At 47.9% G+C, this 24,618-nt stretch overlaps 1 protein-coding gene across 1 annotated transcript in view; it reads right to left on the bottom strand.

Moving 5' to 3' along the window:
• The window catches only part of LOC126540574 (uncharacterized), a 65,712-nt gene extending 52,553 nt beyond the window's left edge, over nt 1-13,159 (bottom strand). Inside the window, exon 1 of the mRNA XM_055076458.2 lies at nt 13,018-13,159. Coding sequence (XP_054932433.1) covers nt 13,018-13,108 — 91 coding nt within the window. The 5' untranslated portion in view covers nt 13,109-13,159. The remainder of the gene's footprint in view (nt 1-13,017) is intronic.
• Between the last annotated feature and the right edge of the window lie 11,459 nt (nt 13,160-24,618).

Genomic DNA, 24,618 nt, shown 5'->3' with positions numbered 1-24,618 from the left:
GGAGTTTGACGCAACCAAATAACCGTCCCCGTCGCTCTCCGTCCACTGGGCACTCTTCTTCCTCACCACCGCCGGGAAACTAGCATCCGTGGTCAATGGAGGTGAGGTCACCAGACGGTCTTTGCAAGAAATACCTCTGCCTCTTGTGATGCTCAAAAACAAAGTGAATGTGTCGATTGACGGAATACCGAGCATGGTGTTAGTTGGTACTGAGGCGACTGTGTCTGTCATGAGCGTCACTTTCAAAACCATGTAGACAACAAAGTTCTGTTTTCCTGGAACTACGGTATTACCTTTCGTGGAGCAGGCGGCGAGTGGCTTCATCCCCTTCGTGTTTGTGGTGTGAGTGTTTTGTTGGCGGGGAAGAGTTTGTATCGGAATTCTTTGTTCTTTCTAGTTGCTCGCACGATGTTATTCTTGGTATCGATTTTCTTGGACAATGCGGCGCTTCCGTGGACTGTGATTGTGGCGAAATGTCCTTCAGCAAGGTATTTATATCAGCACATTCCGAACAAAGCTGGCGTGGCGAAGACAGGGACACAGACACACTCAGAGTTCTTGATGGAGTGATTGCACCATCGTGGTGCCTGACGCCCGTTAGTATTTCTCCAACTACTGATGACGCTGATTGTGTTGACCTTGTAGTTAAGCCTTTCCGCGTAAACTGTGCTAAAAAATATACTTGTGCCCTGCTATGTCGTGTGCATGACGAAAGGAGTCACTACATTGTGGGAGCTGAACTGTTCCGCCACGCCGGTTGTCCTTCTTCGCTGTACCAAAATCACTCTCTTCAATAAAGCCACATGTGGCTCAATAGCGGCCCTAACTGCGGACGTCTCTACAGCTTGCTCTCCTTGCGATAATCGCCATTCTGAAGAGCTAATGCTTGGCAGCATCAGCTAGGCTCTTTGTACATCGGAACGGCAAGCACTGGTACAGGTCCTTGCCAGGCATAAGTCTGCATTCGACTTCACGCATGGATATGCACCCCTTCGTTTACCGTCGTCCCGTGCTCGTCACAGAAGATACCGGCTCAGCACACCCCATCCGCCAGAAGAAGCCCTACCGAGTGTCATCCTCAGAGCACAAAGTTATTGCAGAGCAAGTCAAGGAGATGATGAACAAAGGTGTCGTTCAAGAGTCGTCTAATCCATGGGCAGCCCCAGTAATCCTGGTCCGAAAAAAAGATGGCTCCTGTAAATTCTGCATGGATTACAGACGTCTAAACGCAGTGACCAAGAAGGACGTCTATCCGCTACCGCGAATCGTTGACGTCATTCATTGCTTTCACGCTGCTTCTTACTTCTCAACACTTGACTTGCGATCGGGGTATTGGCAAATACTTATGGACCCTGCCTACCAGAAAAAGACCCCTTTCGTGACTCCAGATGGCCTATTGGAATTTAATGTTATGCCTTTTGGCCTTTGTAATGCTCCTGCTATCTTCGACAGATTCATGGACACAGTACTACGTGGTCTAAAATGGGAGATATGCATGTGTTACCTCGATGATGTTGTAATCTTTGGCCGCACGTTTGAATAGCGTAACGAACGTCTCAGCCTTGTTCTCAACTGCATCGAGAAAGCTGGACTGGTTCTAAACTCACAAAAGTGTCGGTTCGGCGAACGTCAAACACTGGTCTTGGGACACTTAGTCGACAAGGATGGCGTCAGACCCGATCCTCGTAAGATTGAAATGGTGAGCTCGTTCAAGCCACCGCAGTCAACATGAGAACGTCGTTCATTCGTTGGCCTGTGTTCGTATTTTCGTCGTTTTGTTCCCCGGTTTGCCGACATCGTTTACCCGTTGACAAGTATCTTGCGGCAAGATGCGGCCTTCAATTGGACACCAGAGTGTGATGCATCATTCTCTCAACTGAAGTTTATACTAACGTCAGCACCCCTCTTGCGTCACTACTGTCCATCTTGCCCAACTGAATTCACAGTGATGCTAGTGGAATCCCAATTGGAGTGGTGCTTGTACAACGTTACAGTGGCGCAGAACATGTCGCATATGCCAGCCGTTGCCTGAGCAAATCTGAACGCAATTATACGGTTACGGAACAGGAATTCCCGGCAGCTGTTCTCGCCATACAGATTTTTCAGGGTTATCTATGCGGTAGACCATTCAAGATTATCACCGACCATCATTCTTTATGCTGGTTGGTCGGTTTGCGTGGTCTCTCTGGTCGCCTCGCATGTTGGGCGCTGCGCCTCCAGGAATACGACTTTGTGGTATCGTACAAGAGTGGCCGTCGTCACGCTGACGCAGACTGCCTCTCTCGGATTCCTCTTACGACTAATGACTGCGATGCTGCGAATTTTGACGGCTGTCTCGCTGCTGTTACTTCTATGTTCCCTGACGTGGGAGACTTTCAGCGGGAACAACGTAATGGTCTTACCCTCGATCCCCTTTTTGTCGCCACCCGTACTTCTCATGGCAACGGTCGCTTTACTGTCCATGATAAGTTGCTCTACAAAACTAATTACTCCGGGCATGGAGTGCATTTTCTAATTGTTGTCCCCGAGAGTCTCCGCTCCGACGTTCTACGCGCCATGCATGACGATGTGACATCCGGCCATTTCGGCTTCGTACGAATGCTGCACCGCACGCAGGAGCGCTTTTACTTTCCCAACATGTACGAAGCATCCAAGCGCTATGCCGTTAGTTGTGAAATGTGCCAACGTTACAAACGACCAACCACCGCAGCCCCGGGTCACCTTCGGCCATTGACACCGCCCAGTACGCCTTTCGAGCAAGTAGGCATTGACCTTTTGGGACCATTCTCATTATGTAACAACAAGAACCGATGGGAAAATGTCTGCTAGACCCTCTTACACGGTATGCAGAAACTGCAGCCATACCCTCTTCCACCGCTGCTTGCGTGGCGGCCTTCCTACTGCGTTCCGTGGTCATTCTTCATGGTCCACCACATGTCATCATCAGCGACCGTGGTCGCCAGTTCACTGCTGATGCCATTGAACACTTACTTTGTTTGTGCACTTCACAGTTCCATCATTCCACGCCGTATCTTCACCAGATCAATGGCCTCGTGGAAAGGACAAACAGAACGCTGACCAACATGCTTGCCATGTACGTCTCCTCCAATCATAAGAACTGGGACGACGTGCTGCCCTTCATCACTTACGCATACAACATGGCGAAACACGAAACCACGAAATATAGACTATTTTATCTTCTGTATGCAAGGTTACCGCGAAGCCCTCTGGACACTTTCTTACCCATCGTTCTGCAAAATGACGATTCTGTATCGAAGACATTGTGTCTCGCCGAAGAAGACGGTCGAATACCTCGTCTTCGTACTCTGTCCTCGCAAAGTCGTTCGAAAGAGCGATACAATGACCGTCATGTAAAAGTATCGTTCGAAAAAGGGGACTTGGTTCTTCTTTGGACACCGCAACGCAAGCGTGGATTGTGCCAACAGCTCTTGTCACAATGTTCAAGCCCATTTGTAGTCGCTGACCGCCTGAGCGAACTTACGTAATAATTCGCCTCCTGTGCAATGGTCGGCGATCAAGCAGTACTCAGCTAAGTCATATTGCTCGCCTGGAGCCTTTCTTCCCTGCTTGTCTATCCTGACTCGCCCCACGGGTTTCGTCTGCTTGCGGGGAAATGTAGCGGATACGAAGGGCAGGTACAAAAGAAAGAAGAGTAGACGAGGAGAACGAAGAGTTTGAGAGGCTGGACTGCGCTACAATCACGCTACGATCATCGTCCATCTCCTGTAAATAAAAGCATTTCTTCACAACTCTTCGTAATAATATGTATACGCTGACGACATTGCTTTATTTGCATCAGACAGTGATGTTCACTCCTTATATTATGGAGTACAGAACTACATCTACGCCATAGAAACCTGATTAAACAAGACTTGCCTTCCACTTAACGTTAGATTGTGCTCGATATTGGTTTTTCCGCTTAATGATCACGTTAACATATCGCTATCCTACCGCCTCAAGACTATGCCTCAAGGGGAGTCGGTGAAATACCAAGGTCTAGTCTATGACAGTTCCCTTAGTTGGCTTGACCATATTCACCATATATTTAAAAAAGGAGTGAGAGCAGTTGGCATGCTACCTTATCTATGCGACAGTAGGCCGGGGATGGGGAGAGACCCACTTCTAACAATATATAAAATGTGTGTGCGGCCCAGTTTAGAGTTTGGATGTGTACTGTTTTGTGGTGCGCCAGCTTATGAATTACGGCCCCTTGTTCTGCTTGAGCGGGAAGCCCTACGATTGTGCTGGCGATTAGCGAAATTTGTTGCTAATAACGTATTACATCAAGAAGCCAGGTTGCCTTCAGTATTAGGAAGACTTTGTTTGCTGACGGTACAAGAATTCTTAAATATGTACGAAACCCCTATTAGAAGAGTGGAAAAGTTTATCAGTTCCCAGCCGGCATTTTCTTCGGAGTACACAGGCTCGTTTTCCTACTCCACAGGTGGTCTTTCTAGAAACATTTATCGATCCCTTAAATGTAAATATTTAGGAGGTGCCACCTGTTTGTGATGTGCTAGAGAGTCTACAAGTCGTCTATAAGAACTTCTTCCCAAACAGTGCGAAACTTCTGTCTCATAATATATTAAATCAACCATTACAAGACAATTTATTCAGTTTAGCTCTAAATACGGGCACTGCAACAGATGCCTCACAGTGCGGAGAAAAATCTCGAATTGGTATTTTCACACCTACTCTGGGCTGGTCTACTTATTCTTATTTCTGGCTGAACTTCTAGCTATAGTTTGAAGAAGAAAAAGGTCCCATAGTGTAAACACTGTAGGGGAGATCTTATAATGCTAAAAAACAAACACCAATGCTACTTAGCAGCAAGACAATAATACAATGGAAAATATAAAACGATAAGGTTAAGGCATAAGCTGAAGTAGGAAACGACACAAACAGTATTCAAAACAACAGAGCTTATGTTGTGTTTAAAAGACATATTCAATACGCGGTGCTATGTTCAACCATGAAATTGCGAAGCCGATGTTTGAATGACGAGATAGAAAAGGCGCACTTAATGTTATAAGGCAAAGAATTCCAAAGTTTCATTAACGCAAGTGCTACTCTTTGAGGACCATAGTTCGTACCATGCGGACTATAAAATTGTTATTAAAGGAAAAGTTCTTGTAAATAAATTGTTAGTTGTTAATTCAAAACGTAATTGTTATGGGGGTGTTAGCCCTATACAGACGAAATTCATCAACATTGACGGTAGTCATAATAGTGGATTCATTATCTTTATGCGCATCGCTCACAACAAATAGTGGTACCTACATTTTACGTGCACGTTAATTTATATTGCCTGCCCACATAAACTCAATTAGATTACTTAGGGTGCCGGACATAAGGGATTATACATGAACAAAATGGCTGAAAGTCTTGCGAGAGTGGCCCTCAATAGTTGGCTACTATCATTACTACCTACCTGAGCATACCTAACTACTGCTAGATTCAAGATATGTGCAAGTGCTCAAGACTTTATGAACCCAGCGATAGCAACATTTTCAGAATATCGACACCTCCTATTCCCCTGGCATAAAAATTCGTTTCCCACCAGAACAACTGAAGAAATTTTATCCGATTACGCTGTCGAATAGCAGTAGTAAACCTTTACCATCACAAGGCTACTCTGGTACCCTCCCCTCTGTGCCCAATCTATGCAGAAGTTGAGACCACAGATCACATTTTTCTTATTCTGCCACCGTCTTTCTTCATTAAGGAAAAACGTTCTAGAACCAATGTTCACGCAACTTGGTTTCAATTTTTCCATTCTCAATATTCTTTTTCTAGGAGCCTCCTCTCTTGAACACTATATGTATACTACACGGGTGTTTTCTCAGCCGTGTAGAAATTCATAGTTGTTTCAAGGCGATTCTCTTAAATTCTTGAAAGTTAATTTCTATCCATTTCCACCTGACACATTTGGCAATTTTTGTATTAACACAATCTTTCTAATTCAATCCTAATCATGGCCAATCCTCGCAGTGGATACGCACCAACTTAGAAGGATATCGTATCCTCTCCCATCCGATAGAATGAAAAGACTGGGCTAGCGCTCGCATCTTCAATACCCGACATTTCTGCTGGTGCCGAAATCCCCCACTCGTCGACCTTCAAGGTCTTCTAGCTTCGATGGCATCCGTTGAGTGGCTGCGCAAGAACTGTGGCGGTCCTCAGGGCCAGCGTCACGGGGACTATCACGCTCCTGACTGAGGAACTGCAGGCTTCCATTCCCGATGCATCTCAGTTGTAATCTCACGTTAACTAGCTTATTCAGTAGAACTCGAAGTTCGTCAGCTTCAACAAGCAAATCTTCTACGTCACTGATGACGACACTTACGCGGAAGAACTCGAGGCAGCGGCCAGATATGGCTGGAAGGTGTCTGACATAGTGTCCGGAGCGTGGTTTTTTTCTTCGAGGGCTTGCGAAGCAAACGACGGTGACGATTGTTTCTAGTCCGGACACAAGTCTATCGAATCCCGACGCCAGTAGTGACTGAACCTCAGCAGAAAATGAGGTTAGTGACTCTGCACCTCGCATACCAAAAGAGACAATAACTACCAGTCACGGGGCCATGCCGCGTCATCGCGCATGGCCCCGTGACTGCAAATTCCTACGTTTTCCGGCGCACTTCGCGACTGGTATTCGTTCTGAAATCAATTTGGTGCCACAATCCATCTCAATAAAGGGATTTTGCCGATGGAAATATTTAAGTACTGATATTTCACTGGCACAGCCATGAGAGCAATCAAGGGCACTCATCTGACTGAAGATAATTATAGCGTCTTCATCAAGATTTTGACAGACTGATTTTGTCGACGCGACTTGCTCATCTACGAGCACGTTGACCACCTCCTCGCCTTGTCACCAGTCAAATCTTCAGCTGAGGTCGAAAAACTTCGGCTACTGCACGACGACGTCCAGTTTCCGGCCTCCGCATTGACCAGTTAGTGCGTCTCACCTGATCAATCCGACGTAATCCTCAACCGCTTGCCGATAAAGTGCGCGCCTCACGACCAAACGACACTAATTCGCCAGAAGTCAAAGGAAGCGTCCCAGGACACATCAGTTGACACGACTCCCCAAGAGAGAGCTCGGCAGGCTACAGAAATGCTAAGGTTTCTGCGCGTCCAGATTGGCATCAGAAAGGAGGGTAGTCAAAGGCGCTGGTCATCCGCATCCTCACGTATCCTACCTGAAGATGACGTCCTACCTACCCCAAAACGAAGGGAACACCTGCCAACGGCGACCGCGCTTGCTATAGAGTCTGTTTCAGTTACGTAAGAAGCGTGTCCCTTATGCAACAGTTATCGTCATACCATAACGGAACACAACGTCCAACTTTCTGCTGAAAAAAGACTCGGGTGCGCAGTTCTCGATGTTTCTATTGTTGCCGCAGGAGCAATCACATGGCACGGCGTTGCTGACTATCGCGCATCATCGTGTGTGGCAAGTGCTACGTCGCCATTTGGCCACCCTCTGCGAGTCATTTAGGCCAGCTCTATCAACCACGACAACCGTGACGACAGCGCGTAAAGATGTACCACGCCTTGCATCGCGTGGCACCAGTCCATCTCCGGTGACATCTGTCCGAAGTGGCTTGAGCGGAGTCAATGCGGTCCTGCTACACGCAGGACGCGTGTGGATTGAGTGCGGATCACGAAAGGGCCTTGTGAGCATTCTTCTTCGCAGCAGCAGCCAGCGCATCTTAATTCGACATGTTCGTTCGAAGGGCCTCAAGTGCCCGGTTATCGGAAAGGAGGAACTATCTCTTGTCAGGTTCGGCCACTCGAAGCCCCGCCAACTCACGCGCTGTCGTCAGGTAGCTTTGCCTCTGCGAGGCCAACACAGTTACATTGCGGTAACCGTTGAGGCTCCGGAGGTACCTGAAGCATGTACCGTCGCAAGCTCGCAACTCAGCAGCACAATCTTGCAGCTTCGATGCGAGTAGAAATATGACGTTACCGATAACTTTCATTCCGACACACGGCAGCCACGCGAAATAAGCGTTTTACTTGGTTCCGACGTGTACCAGAAGGAAGCCACTGGAAAGATTGATAATTTGACCAGCGATCTAGTAGCCGTGGAAGCCAAGTTCAGATGGATCCCGCAGGGAACCGTGGAACTCAGAGGAGGTTCTACACCAACGAGTGCTCTGTTTCAGACTTGCAGCACGACTTCTATTCCTGACTGCAATTCGTCTGCGATGTGACGTCTCAACGTCATTGGAATTGACACATACACAGCGGAAAATGCCAAGGCTCACCCGGAAGTTGAGACATTCGAAAAGAGCATCACCAATTTTCATGGGTGCTACCAGGTACCGCTAATGATACAAGCTCCATGGACGACGCTTCAGGCAGCGATAATCGAAGGTTGGCCGAACGCTGTCGGCAAGCCCAACTCAATAAGTTTCTACAACAGTCCGTACTCCTGAAGCAAGATGGCACGGCAATCCGAGAATCCTTAATGAAAAGCCCTCAGAGTGTCTTGAAGAGTCACTGCCAAAGGAAAACGTGTATGATATGCCCTATCATGCAGTTGTCGGCCGAGATGCTGTCCCGACAAAGTTTCATGTTGTATCTGACGCTTCCTCGTACGCGGTTGGTCACCCCTCCCTGTGCGATGTCCTGTTCAAGAGTATAAAGCATGGCGTTTACATTGGGCCACTGCTGCTCGTCTTCCCGATGGGACCCTGCCGTCCTTATTGCGGATATGAAAAAGGCTTACTTGCAGACACTTGACAGCAAACTTCCACGTTTACTACAAGGCTATAATAAAAAACAAGTCCATACTCGCCAAGTAAAATTATCTTACTTGTACGCGTTCTTCTTAGCATAAAATTGACCTTAGAGCTGTTTATTATCTGTATTTTATTATGTGCTTTAATACCACGATTACTACGCGTACGTTGTTATGAAATGTGCTGGCGTTCGATGCTGATGGGAAGTGATGTATACTACCGCATGACGCCCTGTGTAGGGCATTAACTATCGATGTATTTAATTTTAAGCTTTTGTCAAAGTGTATGACAATGTTGTGTTTAATATGATGGTTTTGTCAAAGTGTACAGCAATGTAAGCAAGATGCATGTGCCTCTCTTGCTCTCTTTGCCACTATGGGTGCGAAGGACTCTCTCAAGCCGTCCTTGAATGGCTACTCCTAGCGCCTCCTATCACATGTATTGTGATAAACTAATACATAATCATATTCGCAAACATGTTTATTCGTTATGCGCTCAGATGCTGACCCACTTCCACCTGTGGTGACGTGGAGGATAAGAGGGTGCCTATTCGGAGCCTCATGCCATCGTTTTCGCTAGCAGTTATCATTCCTCATTACCTATCGGGTGATCGAAAGCAATATCCATATACCCATATACTGCTGCTTTGCCGGAAAAAAAGGACTTTTACGTCGACTACTTCATCGTGGGACTTCCGATTGTGGGTAAAAGTGTAACAGTGTGTACAGTGAAACGCCCAAAATATTCTCTGAAGCAAGCAAGGAACTACGCAAGTGGGCCTTCAATTCAGATGCTTTGTGGAAACGCTTCCTGTGCGACAAGGTTCCTATTGAAGACGAAGCCGGAGAGGGTCCCCTAATCAAAGTCCTCGAACGACGGACCCTGGGAAATTGAAGACGACCAGATTATCCTCGCTGTACGCAAAGCATCTGGCATTACAGGGAACAAGCCTTCTACGAAGCGCTTGGTGCTTCAGGCTTTAGCAAGTGCGTACGATCCATCGGGGTATCTAGTATCATTTACGCTCAGAGCAAAGATGCTTTTTTCAGGCCCTGTGGGAGAGGAAATGCGCATGGGACGACGCCCTTCAGCAAGGAGAGCAAACAAGGTGGAACAGCTCGCGCACTAAATTCGCCAGCATAAACTCCTGTGGCGTCGTCAAGGCCGGGGCTCATGGCGGTGTCTTCCCTGGTAGGTGCGACCATCGGGAGCGCCTCATCAAATCTACAAAAGATGCATTGAGACGTTCACTAGGGCGCAGCAGTCTCAACGGCTAGTCCCTATCTACTGTTCTCTGCGAAGTTGAAGTGGTCATTAACTGAAAGCCTACTGCTTATCTTGACAGCAACCCGGATAAACTAGAACCGCTGACTCCATCGCTCTTCTTGCTCGGAAGACGCGCCGTATGCTTTCCGCAAGCAGCCAGCATTTCCGATGGCATGTCATCGACAAGATTTGACCTGGCTCCATCGCACGCACTGTCGGGAGCGTCTCGCAGCGGAGCTAAGGATCTGATGGAAGCGCTCGTACCTGCTCTTACTTCGGTCTGCGTTGTTAGATACGGGACCTTTTCCTGAGCCTACTTCGAGTTCACCAGACCACATCGAATCGCGTCACACCTAATTAAGGAGCGCAGAAGCACATCTATACCACGTTCCCGAGGCGCGGCACATCCAAACAAGTTGGCGTCCCCCACCTCGTGCGCCGCATGTGGAGCTGTTGTCCCACTGCTTGACTCATCCCGAAAGTGTAGCGGGAACTTGGCACTGTTCCAGGTAACGTGGGTCCCGAGCAAAGCTGCTTTCGGGGCTCTGAAAGGTCGCTCGAGAACAAACCGCCTGCCCCGCTGTGCGCTTGCAAGCCGCGAGGCAAGGCGGCTGTAATGCACCGTGAAGCCCTGGCATCAACCCCCCCATCCGCCTTTGTGACGGCAGTTGCAGACCAGGAAGGCAATACCGCAGAGAAGTACTCCCTCGGACAGGTGGAGAGAATCGAGCGACCCTCTGCGCCGGGGGTGACTTACATTCGCACGGGCGCCTACCATTGGCCGAAAATGACGCCACCTAAGCGGGCTCGCCGATTGGCCGAACGAGACGTGACTTCGAGACACCGAAGTGGTTAAAAGCCAGAGACCGGGAGCAGCAAGAGAGCATTCCTTCATTCATCTCTTTCGAGCTTCTTGCCACGGGCCGCAGCATCCGAGTTGCTGCCGGCCCGTAATGACTTTATGACTGTTAATTTATTTGTACTCTCACTGTAAATAATGTAAATAAACCTCCAGTTTTCATCTCAAAGTCTTCCTCAACCTCGACCAACTCCCGCACCCAACGGCAAGGTCCAAAATCTGGGGGACAGCAATTGGGATTGTTCTCCAGATCCAACAGCCTACAACAACCCTGTTCGCGGACTGCTTCGGCTACGCGAAGGTGAAGTGGCGCTTGTGCATGACAACAGTGCACGTCCGTTACTATGGAAGCTGGGCCGATTTCTATAAGTGCACAGAAGAAAGGGCGGCACTTCGCGCCCTTGTAAACTTCGCCTAGCTTCTGGATAAAAAATAAGGTAAATAAATAACCTACACACTTTAAACTGTCAGCACAGGTCACCCTTAACATGGCCTGAATTGTTGGGAACAATACTGTTCCGCTTGGTGTGTCTTCTGCTCCTACGTCCGTGTCTTTTTTTTTGCGCAATATTACTTGAGTAACTATACTGTTGCTGTCATATTTACTTGTGCCAGAGTAGCGAGGAAGCTCTACGGCTGTTGTATAGAACGCCTCCAAAGAGACAGAAAGCAGTTATTTATCAGTTTTTATATAGCCTCTAAATGACAAGTACGTATCAAGAATTTCCTGCATATTATTACCTGTGCCGCCTTGGCCTTTTATAGATCAGCTTGGTGAGTAATAGACATAGGTCTCTACGGACACCATGAAAACTGGCATTTAATATTTTCCTGCGCTTTTGAACGCACTTGGAGCTTCGCTGTAGAAACTCTGCAAAGATGAGCCAGGAAATTATCGAAGCCCACAAAATACAAAAAAAAATCGCAAGAATACGTGTAAGTGCACCATATGTTTCTTTACTAAGAAAAAAGTGGCGAATATCCCTGTAATCCTGAAAGCATAGTCATGACCGGCGCGAATACGTCAGTCTGTGGACCGGCTTAGTGCCTTAACATAAAAAACGCGTGACATAAAGGTTGTGAGCTTCTTCAGCACACAAACATCACACTGCAGCAGATTAACATTGTGTAGAGTGAAAATCAATACTCTCGCACGCATGGCCGTTAGTTGTACAGCATTTAATTTCCCGCTTGACTAAAATTTGGCAGCACCCAGATACTAACGTGTATGGTGTACCTGCGCAAATTTTTGTGATTTTACTACGGCTTCACCTATTGCGGTGTTTTCACCAGGAAGTTGTACATTTATTTCGAAGCTAGAGACGCTGCCTTTCATAAACCAAATTACCTTCCCTTATATGACCCGCCGTGGTTGCTCAGTGGCTATGGTGTTGGGCTGCTGAGCACAAGGTCGTGGGATCGAATCCCGGCCACAGCGGCCGCATTTCGATTGGGGCGAAATGCGAAAACACCCGTGTACTTATATTTAGGTGCACGTTAAAGAACCCCAGGTAGTCAAAATTTCCGGAGTCCTCCACTACGGCGTGCCTCATAATCAGAAAGTGGTTTTGGCACGTAAAACCCCATAATTTAATTTCTTTTTCCCTTATATGCTTTCCCCACTTCGCGAATACGCTTTCTTGTCTTTTATTTAGAGCAAATGAGCTATAGGTGTGAGCTGTAGGGCTTTATCATATGAATGGACATGACCGTTGCGGACACTTTCAACTACTGCGTTGAACTTTCGCGCAAGTAAATGCCATGCACTGCTCTGTACGCATGCATGTTGCAGACGAAGATACATCGCTAGCAATGGCCATGCGCTCCATTCCTTATCAACGCTGGGATAGGTTTACTTCTCTTTCAGTGCCGCGAGGCGTAAGATGTCCCGACATTGTTTCTCCGTCAAATAATGCGGATAAATTCCAGGGCGTACGCGGTGTGCCATACTTGTTCTAAACAACCAACTTCTTTCAAGTAAACCAATGCCATCTTGTCGAAATGTTCCATTTCTAGCGTTAACAGCACTAGCAAATCGCCACCATTAGGGAATGGTGGTGCCTGCATCCCAGATATACAAGTCAGAAATGGATCTGATGAATAACAAGATGTAGCACTCACCATGGTCCATCCATATTCCTATTGTCCGCTGATAGAGCTGCGACAGCAGTGCCCACACAGCAGACGTGAGCGCCGCAACCACTGCAGCCATGGCTTGCGCCCGAATGAGTCTTCTTTAGTCGGTTCTGCGAGCGCGCAAAGAGTCCACTAGATAGGACGCATTCGCAGGTGAGGGTTCTCGTTGATGCGAGATAGGGTAGAGGTGCTGCTTATTGGAGTGGAAGCCGCTGCGGCTCTATTGCAGGTGGAATAATGTGGACGCGCTGTGGATGGTAGGGCATGCACAAAGATCGATTTACTTATTGATTGATTGATTGATTGATTGATTGATTGATTGATTGATTGATTGATTGATTGATTGATTGATTGATTGATTGATTGATTGATTGATTGATTGATTGATTGATTGATTGATCGATCGATCGGGTGCGCCATTTTGGAGAAATGTCATTGCAGTTTTGGGACGTTTTTTTGTTTTTGGCACCCGCCTACACATAAAATGCACTATCATAACCGAGAATCGAGAGTGTGCCTAAATACAGCACAGTACAATAATTTACCATATTTCTCCCACCTAAATCAGATAAATACGCCACGCGAGGGTGGCTTGGCCAAATGCATAGAGTGATCGAACTCCTAATGCAAGCGATCAAAGAGCGCTACTTGAACCGCTGTCAGTTGAAGAGGTAATAAGGCATATAGTTATTTGTTGCATAAATCATCGAAAATATGCAGTCACAGCGGATGACATCCCACCTATACATGCAAGATTTTATTGCGATAGCAATTATGTGGACACTCCATATAAATACACTCCAGCTTTTTTGCCGCCACCGTCGCCGTGATGCTCCGTATAAAATCCAAGGGCGCTAACACTGTCGCCGTGCGTCGCATGAAGCAGCTGTACGCCGTGCGTGAAAGCACGCAAGGGAAGGCAATGATCGCGGCTCAATCTGGCGCGCGTGAAGAAAGCGTTGAGCAAACGCGCCGTTTTACGTCGCGGGAAAGGCCGTGGGAGGGATGGGATGGGAGGGGTGGAGAGGGGCGGCGTTGTGCTCCGGCAGCAAGTGCGCATTTCGCGACCGGGCGCAACGGGAACTGACGATCAAGGCTCAATCTCGCGTGCCGTATGTAGAAGCAAGCGGCGAGGAAGTGCGGCAGGGAGGGAAGGCGGCTTTGACTCCGCCAACAAGTGCGTACTTTGTACTACCGCGCGCGTCGCGCGCGCCCTTATCTTGAAGATGATCTGCAGGCGGCTCATACCACTTTATGCTGGCTGTGTGCTCGCCGCTCTTCCGTTGAAGCCGTAGAGTGCACGGAGGTCAGTTAGCTCCCTGCTGCTGGCGCGTTGATGGCACCAGCGTTTGGACAGCGAGTGTCCGCGCTCATCGAATGTAATGTTTTCTTGTGTAGCAGCAGCCCCAGCGTAGGCGTCGCGTCGGATCTGCTACTTCGTCAATGGCGGCGGGTGAGAACGCTGCGACGGCGTAATGAAACTTTGAGGCTTAAGTGCATACACCAGCCACTTGGAATTGCGACTCGGCCTGAAGAAACCACGCCGAGAGGCGCTGGTCCCAGCACTGTGGGAGCCGAACGGCAGTGGAGGAACAGGGGGGCTCACCGCATTCCTCGGAAGGGTTCAAGCCTTGAGCACTCTGGTCCATGGTCGTCTCTACCACTTGAGCTGGTTCAGCGCAAGACGCAGATAATAATTGCGCAACAAATAAATATATCCAATGAAAAATTAACAAAATTTCAGTAACAAACGTTTGAAAATTATTTAAGGTAGAAATTACAAACAATTAATGGACGCTATTTAGTTAAGTATTTGCTCTAATCTAAATAAACAAACACGTTTGCAAAATTTTTTTTACAATAATTCTGCAAGTTTTGTAATTTTTCTTAATTTGACTTCGCCACATTAACTTCATAAAACACCAGAGTACTTAGGTTTGCGAGCACGTTAAAGAACCCGAGGTGGTTCAAATTATTCCGTAGTGCCCCACTGCGGCGTGCCTCATAACGAGATCGTGGTTTTAGCACGTAAGACCCCGTACTTTAATTCAACATTAACTTTATATTTCGTACGAAGCTACATGACGCTCCCTACAAGATATAAAATTCGAGTTGTTCGCAGATACCTAATTTACACACAAACAACGAGACATGGATATACTGTGAGCTACATTGATTCCTAAATGCCCACGTAATGTCAATTAACCTTATATCCTGTCTTGTTCATTTGTTCATTGACATTCTTGCTCTTCGTACTTGACTTCTACATGACTTGTGCGATATTATCTCTGTCCACACTGTGGATTGCAATATAATGTGCTTTTTGTGGGCTCGTTTCTTCTTTCCGTTGTTTTCATCGCCCTTAAGTTGTACTGTATCCACTATAAATACAGTGAATAATATTTTTAAAAAAACGTTGTAAGAACGCTATGATACTGCTCCTTTATGACTTTGGGAGCAAGTCAAGCTGCCCTGTAGCAGTACTTCCGTTTTCACTTGCCCCTACAATAATTTTTTTAGAGCGCAGATCGTAGGCGCCATCCCTCGGGTGAGCGTCGGCGTCGTACCTCGTAAGCGAGCGAACGAGCACAGCGAAGGATGAAGGCAAACGCGGAGCGCCGCGGGGGGGGGGGGGGGGGGGGGCGAAAGACGAAGATAGCGGAGAGAGTACGAGGAGGAAAGCGGAGCAAGATGGTGCGGCGGAACCATGACTCGGAAGAAGAGACTGTGGGGAAAGCGTGAGAAGAAAAGCGTAGTGCTTAGAGCCACGCAAGACGGGCTGCGTGGCGACAATGGCTACGAGATTGCGCCAGAGTAGCGCGTGTCGTCTGTGTGGAAACAAAGTGCTACATGAGCGGAGGTCTGTCTGTGGCGGTTGCTGTGAATCGTGGCCACGGGCTTCCCTCCATTTGCAACGTCCCGCTCGAGACAGATTGCCCACGCCACGCAGTATATCGCGAAATGACAAACACGTACGTAGCTGCGCTCACACTTCGCATTAAAGAGTATTGTAATCGTCGTTAAATTATTTCTTCTCTTGAAAAAAAAAAAACACGATGCAATACTATCGTTTGGAAGTTGCACTTGTTCTGGCAAACACTCCTCCGTAAGTATCTGGTGCAGTACAGTTATTTTTCATATTTTCAGAACCAAAAGCAGGACGCCTTCACAATCCTCGGAAGTCGCTACGTAGGTGGTCAATATCTCAAGACGGCGCCTCTATTTTTCTCTCGTAAAAATTCACCAAGAGAACAACAGCAGGGCAGCGGCAATCTTGAGTCGAGCGTTGACGTCGTACCGGCAGGAAACTGCTGATAAGACAATTCTCGCTGCACTTTGCCTCCACACTCAAGCATGAGAGGCACCGTGTTAAAACATGCACGCTCTTATGTAAATGTACACGGTGTACTTCCGAGTGTACGGGCACCTTGGCGTGATACCAAAAGCCTTATTTGACGAGCCAGTCTCGTTCGGCGTCACTCTGATGCGCAAAATAATAATAGTCAAAGCGCGATGCTTCAGCCACTATTTACCTATGCACACTGCATCCCAAAAGGGACGTAGGTCAGCTATCAATGAGTGCAAAAGTAAGCCCTGAAACATGCTCTAGAAAATAAAGATGGTAAAGAGAAAGAGGGAAAGGAAGCGGGTCTACTGTATATTATACAAGAGAAACGGCAAGCAATAAGAAACAGCCACTTTTAAATGAGACCACCAAAGCCGCATAGCCAGTGATGAAAACTAGAACAAAGGCAAAGTAACAGAAAAGCAAAACTTATCAAATGCGAAAATTACAACAGATGCTATTGAGTCACGTGAAACGTAGTCTTTATCGGGTTGCGCATAGTTCCATTACGTTCCACCAAAACTGACGCTAGGCAAACTTCATCTGCAACGAGACTGGGCTATACCTGGAACACGCAGTTTTTCTGTGGAACGGCGTACAATTATTTTCTTCCTTTCTTTTTACCAGGCGAAACGCATTGGTTTTAAATAAGCCATGACGATATTTACTGGAGCACGTACATGAAGTCATTTCACTGAGGAGTTTCTCTCTCTTTTCACTAGGGGCACAGGGTTGCAGTAAAATGTTCGTCTATAGCATTGTTTGTTTGTTTGTTTCTTTCTTTCTTTCTTTCTTTCTTTCTTTCTTTCTTTGGTTTTTCCCTTTAAACTGTTTAGGTGCGGTGTTTAAGTGTTTAAAGTGTATAGGTGCCGAGAAGAGAGGGAGCGGAAAACAGAGCAATATTAAGGTCTAGCGCATGGCCCCTCACCTCCCATGCAGTAGACATCGGCCGTGCGTGACAAGCACTTGCCGTCGCAGAACATTTTTGTGGCAGTGGAGAAAAATGCGATGAATATTTTGACTTACGTGCTCTATCACAGGCGCAAGTTCACTCCGCATTGAGAGCTTTAACTCCACGGCAATTTTCGGAGTAAAATTGCTCTTTGCTTTTATGGAGCCCCCGCAAATGGTTTAGTTTGGCCGTCATATGGAAAAAAAAAAGTGGTTTACCCCGATATATACGAGAGCGATATGTGCAAGCTACGCAAGTCTGTTAGAGCCACCCTTCAACACATGTTGTGGGGATGTGAAATATACCAAAATAAGATGGCAGTCTCCTCAGAAAATCTTCGGGCGCGGTGGTCGGCCGTGCTGCTCAGCTCAGAACTCCAAGACCAACTTTGCGCCGTCCAGCGAGCCAAGGAAGCCGCACGGGGGCAGCAGCTCCCAGTGGCCCTCTAGGCGGCCCCAGGCCCGGGCCTCCCAGTCGCCGAATTCCAAATAAAGTTATCACATCCCAAGTTTTTCGCGCCGCGAACAACGGGAATACTCCAAACTACGCATTATTGCAGATGGTACTCCCATACCGCACGTAGACAAAATTAGAATCCTGGGGTTACACCTGCAGGCCATAGCGGAGAGACGGTGCGAAGACTTCGTCGTTCGGTAGATGACACCATCCGACTCTTACGTCGCATCAGCAATAGACGGAATGGTATGCGCGAACACTGCGCGATTCGTCTCGTGCAGGCGTACGCGATAAGCCGCATAACGCATGTTGCCCCCTACTAGAAGTGAATAGGGTCAGAAAACAACAAGGTGGAATGCATGATACGAAAGGCTTTCAAGAGGGCAGTCGGCTTTCCACTCAACGCGAGCACCGACAAGTTTCTAGAGCTCGGACTTCACAGCTCACTTGACGAGTTAATCGACAACGCACGACGTTGCGCAATACGAACGATTATCGAAGTCAAAGACAGGTCGACGCATCCTCGAGACGCTCGGTATCACGTACCGCACTCAGCATGGAGAAAAGACGGCGGTTCCGGCCTCGGTCCGCGACCACCGGATCATACCGCCGCTTCCCAAGAACATGCACCCGACGCACCACGCCTGGTGACGCAACAAACGACCAATCGACCTTCAAAAGCAGTTTGGCAGCAGCAGCGAGGTGGTGTACGTAGACCCCGCGAGGCACAAAGAAGGTAGAAGCACACACGCGATCGCGGTTGTAGACCGCACAGGTAGGTGCCTCGCAAGCGCCGCGGTGATCACGCGACACACGGAGGCGACTGAACAAGCCGTGATAGCCTCGACGCGAAGAAGCCGCGAGCACTCAACGCGCTGCCGAACGCTACGATCGTGATCAGGCACTCTCAGGCGGCAGTCCGCAGCTTAGCGCGCGGTGGTGTCTCGCGGGTAGCGGCCCGCAAACTCCAAATTTGTGACGACTGCTATTCTTCATTGCCTTCGCAGCCCCGAAATTCTACGGTCTTCCTCCTCTGGACTCCGACACACACCAATGTTCCGCTCGCGGGCAACGAGGTGGCCCACGCCATGGCTCGAGGTCTCACACGCCAAGTTGCAAAAGATTATGTGGCCGCCGCCTCCGCCCCCGAGAGCGGGGCATCGGATCTGCCGGATAGGGACACTACGACAGAAATGCAGTAACAAGAATCACAATGGGCAGGGGGCGATCACGTGACCACGTTCAGAGACCTCACCCAACACTACAGATTCGAGAGACGCACATTGCCACCAGCGCAAGATAAATTAAACAGGAACGAGGCCGTAACCTTATGCTTGCTCCAAACACAGACCTAACCTAGCCCCGCCATCTTACATCACTGCTACCCAGGTCTATACCCAAGCGATGCGTGTAAAGCGTGCGGACAGAGAGTAACGCTGCGACACATGCTCTGAGAATGTGCCGACAACAACGGTGCTAAAACCACCTCCGTTCGCGACGCGTCCACAACCGCGGTCGTAACCAGTGTACAGGAAGCCTCGAGCTCGCATCTTCCCAACGCCGCCCCAGCTGCGGTGGCCGCTGGGGACCTTCTCCATCGGCATCGCCGCCACTGGGAGGCCGCCCTCAAAAGTTCGGAGTTGGAAGACCAGCTCTGGGTCATAAGGCAAGCCAAAGATGCCGCCCGAGTACAAGGACATCGAGCCGCCACCTTAAGCCACCACAGCAAAACTGCCGGACCATTCTTTTTAATAAAGTTTCCTCTTCTTAAGTAATCTTCTAATTAAACTCATTCCCTTCTTTTTGTTCATACCATGCGAGAAAAAAAAAGCAATAGGACCATACTATTCAAACATATCCCTATTCTATGATCACTATGATCATGAAGCACAGGAATTCGCAGAAGTGAGCTATACGCTAAAAGCGCAGTTACTATAGTTCATTTAGTACACAGAAACACGTGTTTATACTGACCTTGAAGATAACATATCGTTTATAAGCTGCTTAGAACGCAGAGAATGTTCGACATTTTCGTAACGTAATTTGGAATGGTTAACTTTAAGCTTAGAACTGAACTGAAGCTTAGAACCGAAGAATTAGCGGGCTCGAAAAGACCGCTACGCGAGCGCTTCCTGCATTCTTCCCCCATCGGACTGTGACAGCCGTGGCCTGGCCGAAACCCGCGTCTTCAGTTTTCTGACATATTACGATGCCAATGCTGCTTCCTTGGAACATTATTAATATGCACGGTCTTTGACGACTGAATAAGTAGTCGGACAATTTAGAAACCGACAGTCAGCTGTAACCCGTAAAAAAAGTGCATGGACACGCTAAAAATGTTCGTAGTCAAATATTTGGCACCGATTAACGTAGGATAGAGGCAACAGGGATTCACTGTACCGTGCAATTACCCTTAATAGGAAGACAAAAAATTTCTCACTTTCACCCGAAAGGTGAAGCATCAATTCAGATAAAATATTAGTAGACAGCCATAAGAAGTAAGGATAGTAGTCTTATCGATCATATAAACTTGTTTACACTCGCTTACGAACTAAATTAACGAGCATTTTTCAGCACACACAGGCAAGCAGGCACTTATCACAATCGATGAGGGCAGACACTCGCTGTCAAAACGATGGCGTGAGGAGGCGTGGCCGCAGCACCGAGCAAAGTGACCTTCGTGCTGTCTGTCGCTTCAACGCAGACTGAGCGGCGAGAACACAGCACACGCAAAACTAGGAGCCCTCAGCCGGCCGACAGTTTGCCTCCAAAGGAGATGGCTGTCAAGATAAAGCTGTCAAAACGTGTACTCCTTGCTTCCGCCAAACCGAGCTCCCAACATCTTCATGCCGCTGTCGTCAGTTCGTTTTTTTCTATCGCTGTCAATCTTTCTTCGTCGTTCCATCGTAATCGTACGGTGGTCATTCAATCGTGATTTCACCACCCTCGCCATACTGTCATCGTCAAACAGTCGCAATCGTGCATCCGTCGTGAGACTGTGGTCATGCCATCATGGTAGTGCCATAGTCGTTACACCAGCTTCGTCATCCGATCTTAGTTATGCGATAGTCGTCCCGCCAAAGTCGTCATGCATGCTTCATGATAAAGTCATTATTACACCATTTTCATCATAATTTTGTCATAATGTCATTGTCCTCATGCCGTTATCACGCCATCGCTCTCATTACGTCTTCGTCATACAGTCATTGTTATGCATTCGTTGTCTTATTGTCATACGGCCGTCGTGCTGCCGTCGAAAATATTGTAACTTTAACAACCGACTCTCGTCATGCCGTCGTCGTGAGCCATCGTCACGACGCAGTCTTCATCATACCGTTGTCATCATGTCATTGTCCTCATGCTGTCGTTTCACCATCGCCATCACTTACATAATGTCATCCGAGTGTCATGAATCCGTTGTTGTCGTGCCACCTTCGTCGATCCATCGACGTCGCTGCTTCTTCATCATTTTATTGTAATCACGCTGTCATCATTCAATTGTGATTTTTCCTCCGTTGTCATGTCATCCACTTCATTGCGCCGTTGTCAGAAAGGCGCAATCATGCATCCGTTGTCTTACCATCGTCGTCATTGTAGCTTCTTCATCCTGTTCTCATACCTTCACCGTCACACCATCGTCGTCATACAGTCGTCTCCATTTTAGTGTCCTCGTGTCGTTGTGCTTATACCCCTTTTGTTGCCCACAATGATAATTCCCTCTTCGTCATTCCATCGTCCCTGCGTCGGCGTCATATAGTGGTTGCCAAGCTTCCATACTCACGGGTGACCTTGGTAAGTGATGTCCATACCAAATTTAAATTATCTCCGAGTACCTGCCACATAGCCAAAGCAACGAAAGTCTCAGAATTGCCACTACGCGTAGTACATAAACGTAAATTCAGAGATATAGTCTCTAGGCTACATTGCTCCAGTACTATTCGTCTTACCGTGGACAGGCATCATGGGATGAGTTCGGCTGTAACTTTTTTGCCAGTTCCGATTTACGAATGTGTCGCAGGTGCTAGGGACGTGCCTATAATTTTAAAGATAAGCGGCATTAATGCCTCTGCAATTTCATATTTACCTCCTATATTTCCGCAACTGTACGGGAAAGCACAAGAAGATTCAAAAGCGTCAGATTCGTCTTCATGCCGCCGTGCTAAACGGCGACCTCGAAAAGCAAGCGCCACAGCAAAGTGGAACTACATCGGAGCATGTGGCATATTGCCGAAACAACGTAAGTCTCATAATTACAGCTAACCGTCTTAAATTAGCTTTACTCCAGGAACTGTGAGGGCCGTCTTTAGACGAGGGAGCATGACAACTCGCGAGGATCAGTGCTCCGGGCATACAGTAACGAGTTGCGATGACCCCCTTGACATGGTTCGGGACAATGCGTCGCGCAGGTAGGCTGCTGAAAGAATCCGGCGGCATTGTCACCGAACGTCTCCAAAAAAGGCGGTGGGCCGAAGTGGGAGTGGCTCTTCAATTGTGTCACCGGCATCTCCATTCAGGCCACAAAAGAGCTGAACAGCAAAGGAAAGTCAGCTGAAAGGAATCTTTCACCAGAATAGTCTGCGCTTACGAGTCAGCAACTTCCCAAGAAAACCACAGGTTGTGAAGCCCGCAGGGGGGGGGGGGGGGGGGGGGCGTACTCCTGCTGCTGATGACACGCCCGAACCAGATTGTCAAGTAAGTTGAATGCTCCGTTCACTCGTACATGCCATTAGAGTGACTTTGCTGAACATTGTAACCATGCCTGCTCCAAATGCACTAAAGGTACCGGACGCCTTAAGTACAATGCCTCACTTTCTAAAATAAAGATATGGCCAACTATCAGCCGTCCTTTCGAGGAGAAGTCAAGGCAAGTCAATCATCCAGTGAAACGCAAGAGGACTTCAGTAACGCCTTTCTGGCTTTTGTCAGTTTATATATATTAATATGTTCCTAATCGTTGCGAAATGTGAGCCTAACGTATCAAACACAGTCAGGTTATCTGGATACGAAGCTGTTATGTCCACAACAACTGGTACGCGCAGCAAAGTTATCGTTTTTATTCGTCGTGAACTAGGCTACGTTCGCCAGCCGATTGAGCCTCACAATCAGAATCAATACGTCTGTTTGCCTAACAGCTAAAAAGGCTAAACTCATAGTTACACTTGTAGGCTCTTACAATATATGTCGCCTTCAAGCAATTTTGACTGCAAAAGATAAACAAACATCTTGACCATGCATGTTTCCGGGCTAGTTGATTTGAATCATAGAGTTTCATACAATAATTACAAGAAGCAACTCTCGCAATGCGATCGTTCAGCCACCATGCGCACAGTGGGAAGTGCATGGATTTGTCTAACCTTCACACTTTTGGACTTAGAAGTTATTGTGGCTTTGTGTATTACGCGGGATCTGTCTTAGTCATCCTCAATTTCAAATCGGTCTATACTTTAAATTATGGGGTTTTACGTGCCAAAACCACTTTCTGATTATGAGGCACGCCGTAGTGGAGGACTCCGGAAATTTCGACCACCTGGGGTTCTTTAACGTGCACCTAAATCTAAGTACACGGGTGTTTTCGCATTTCGCCCCCATCGAAATGCGGCCGCCGTGGCCGGGATCGGTCTATACTTTGTAAGTGCTGAATGCTCTGCGAACTCTAATTGCAGCACCTCATCCTGTCGAGGTGGCCTACCTGAAACGCGCCAGGAGTCTCAACACACTGGCTTGCCCGCAAGAAATTCATAAGGGCGTTTTATGCCTCTTGTCGATGAATGCGGCCGTGTCATAATGGTTTCAATATCGGACTTCTGTGCTATACCTGGCGACAACTTTCTGTGGCATCACGGCCAATGCTACGGATCCGAAGCTGACTTGTTTCAACGCACCAATATCTAGTCCCGTAATTAAAACATCTGCAGACTATTCAGAATAAATGTAAATTTACCAGTGACTCCATCTTTGTTTATGCGGTTTATTTATTCATGATGCCATCAAAAAATTTGCGGAGTAGGAAGAATTCCCTTTCACGCTCTTTTGAGCTTTTTCTCCGGTGGTCGTAGTTCTTTTCCATACGTGGAGCAAGGAAAAATATATGCGGGAGCATTGCGTCACGCAGCCAGCCTTGACAAGCGAACGCTCCATGAAGCCGCAGTGGTGGCCCAACAAGTGACCTCTTTCGTCGAGATCCCGTAGCAAGCATCAATACTTAATTGCTGAGACCTTTAGTTGCTAGTAGCTATGCCAGTAGTTTTTATTCGGTGCCCGCTTCTTCGGCTTCGCTGCCATGGCTCTGCCTGCAGAGCGGGAACACTAAAACTAACTGCCCACGTTGACGTGCGATCACGTGTTAGGCCGACTGGTTTGCCTTCAGCCGCGTTGCGGTACGCTCTCCCTGATCTCTTTCCTTCCTCCATGTTTCCAACACTCTCAAACAAAGACGGCGTCCCATAGTTGCCGCTCGTCGACGTCGCCTAAACATGAAAGTCCGCGGCGTCTCGTGAGTGCACCAGCTTTGTAGCCACAGCAAGAGTTCTCAAACCAAAAGCTTCCGTACAGGCCAAAAAACTGGTTCACAACGTTTACGTGCAAGTAAGGAAAATCACATCGCAGCTGTTTGTGAGAGCCACTTGTCGCAAGGTCAGCGAGCTCACTAGTTTTAGTGAACGCTGTGTCTTCCTGATTAAGCTCGACGTTAACACTGGCTCCTTGAAGTCATCGAAGCACAAGCGCCTGCGCATCCCAGCTGTAAATGTCCGTGCGAAAACCGGGCGGAAAACACTATAACTTCATGACTGCTTCTCCCTCGCGGCTATACGAAGAAAAATGCATCCCTACT

This window comes from Dermacentor andersoni, chromosome 2 (genome assembly GCF_023375885.2).
Source record: "Dermacentor andersoni chromosome 2, qqDerAnde1_hic_scaffold, whole genome shotgun sequence".
NCBI lineage: Eukaryota > Metazoa > Arthropoda > Arachnida > Ixodida > Ixodidae > Dermacentor > Dermacentor andersoni.
Note: the sequence above shows the minus strand (reverse complement) of the source record. Positions and strands in the feature narration are given on the sequence as shown.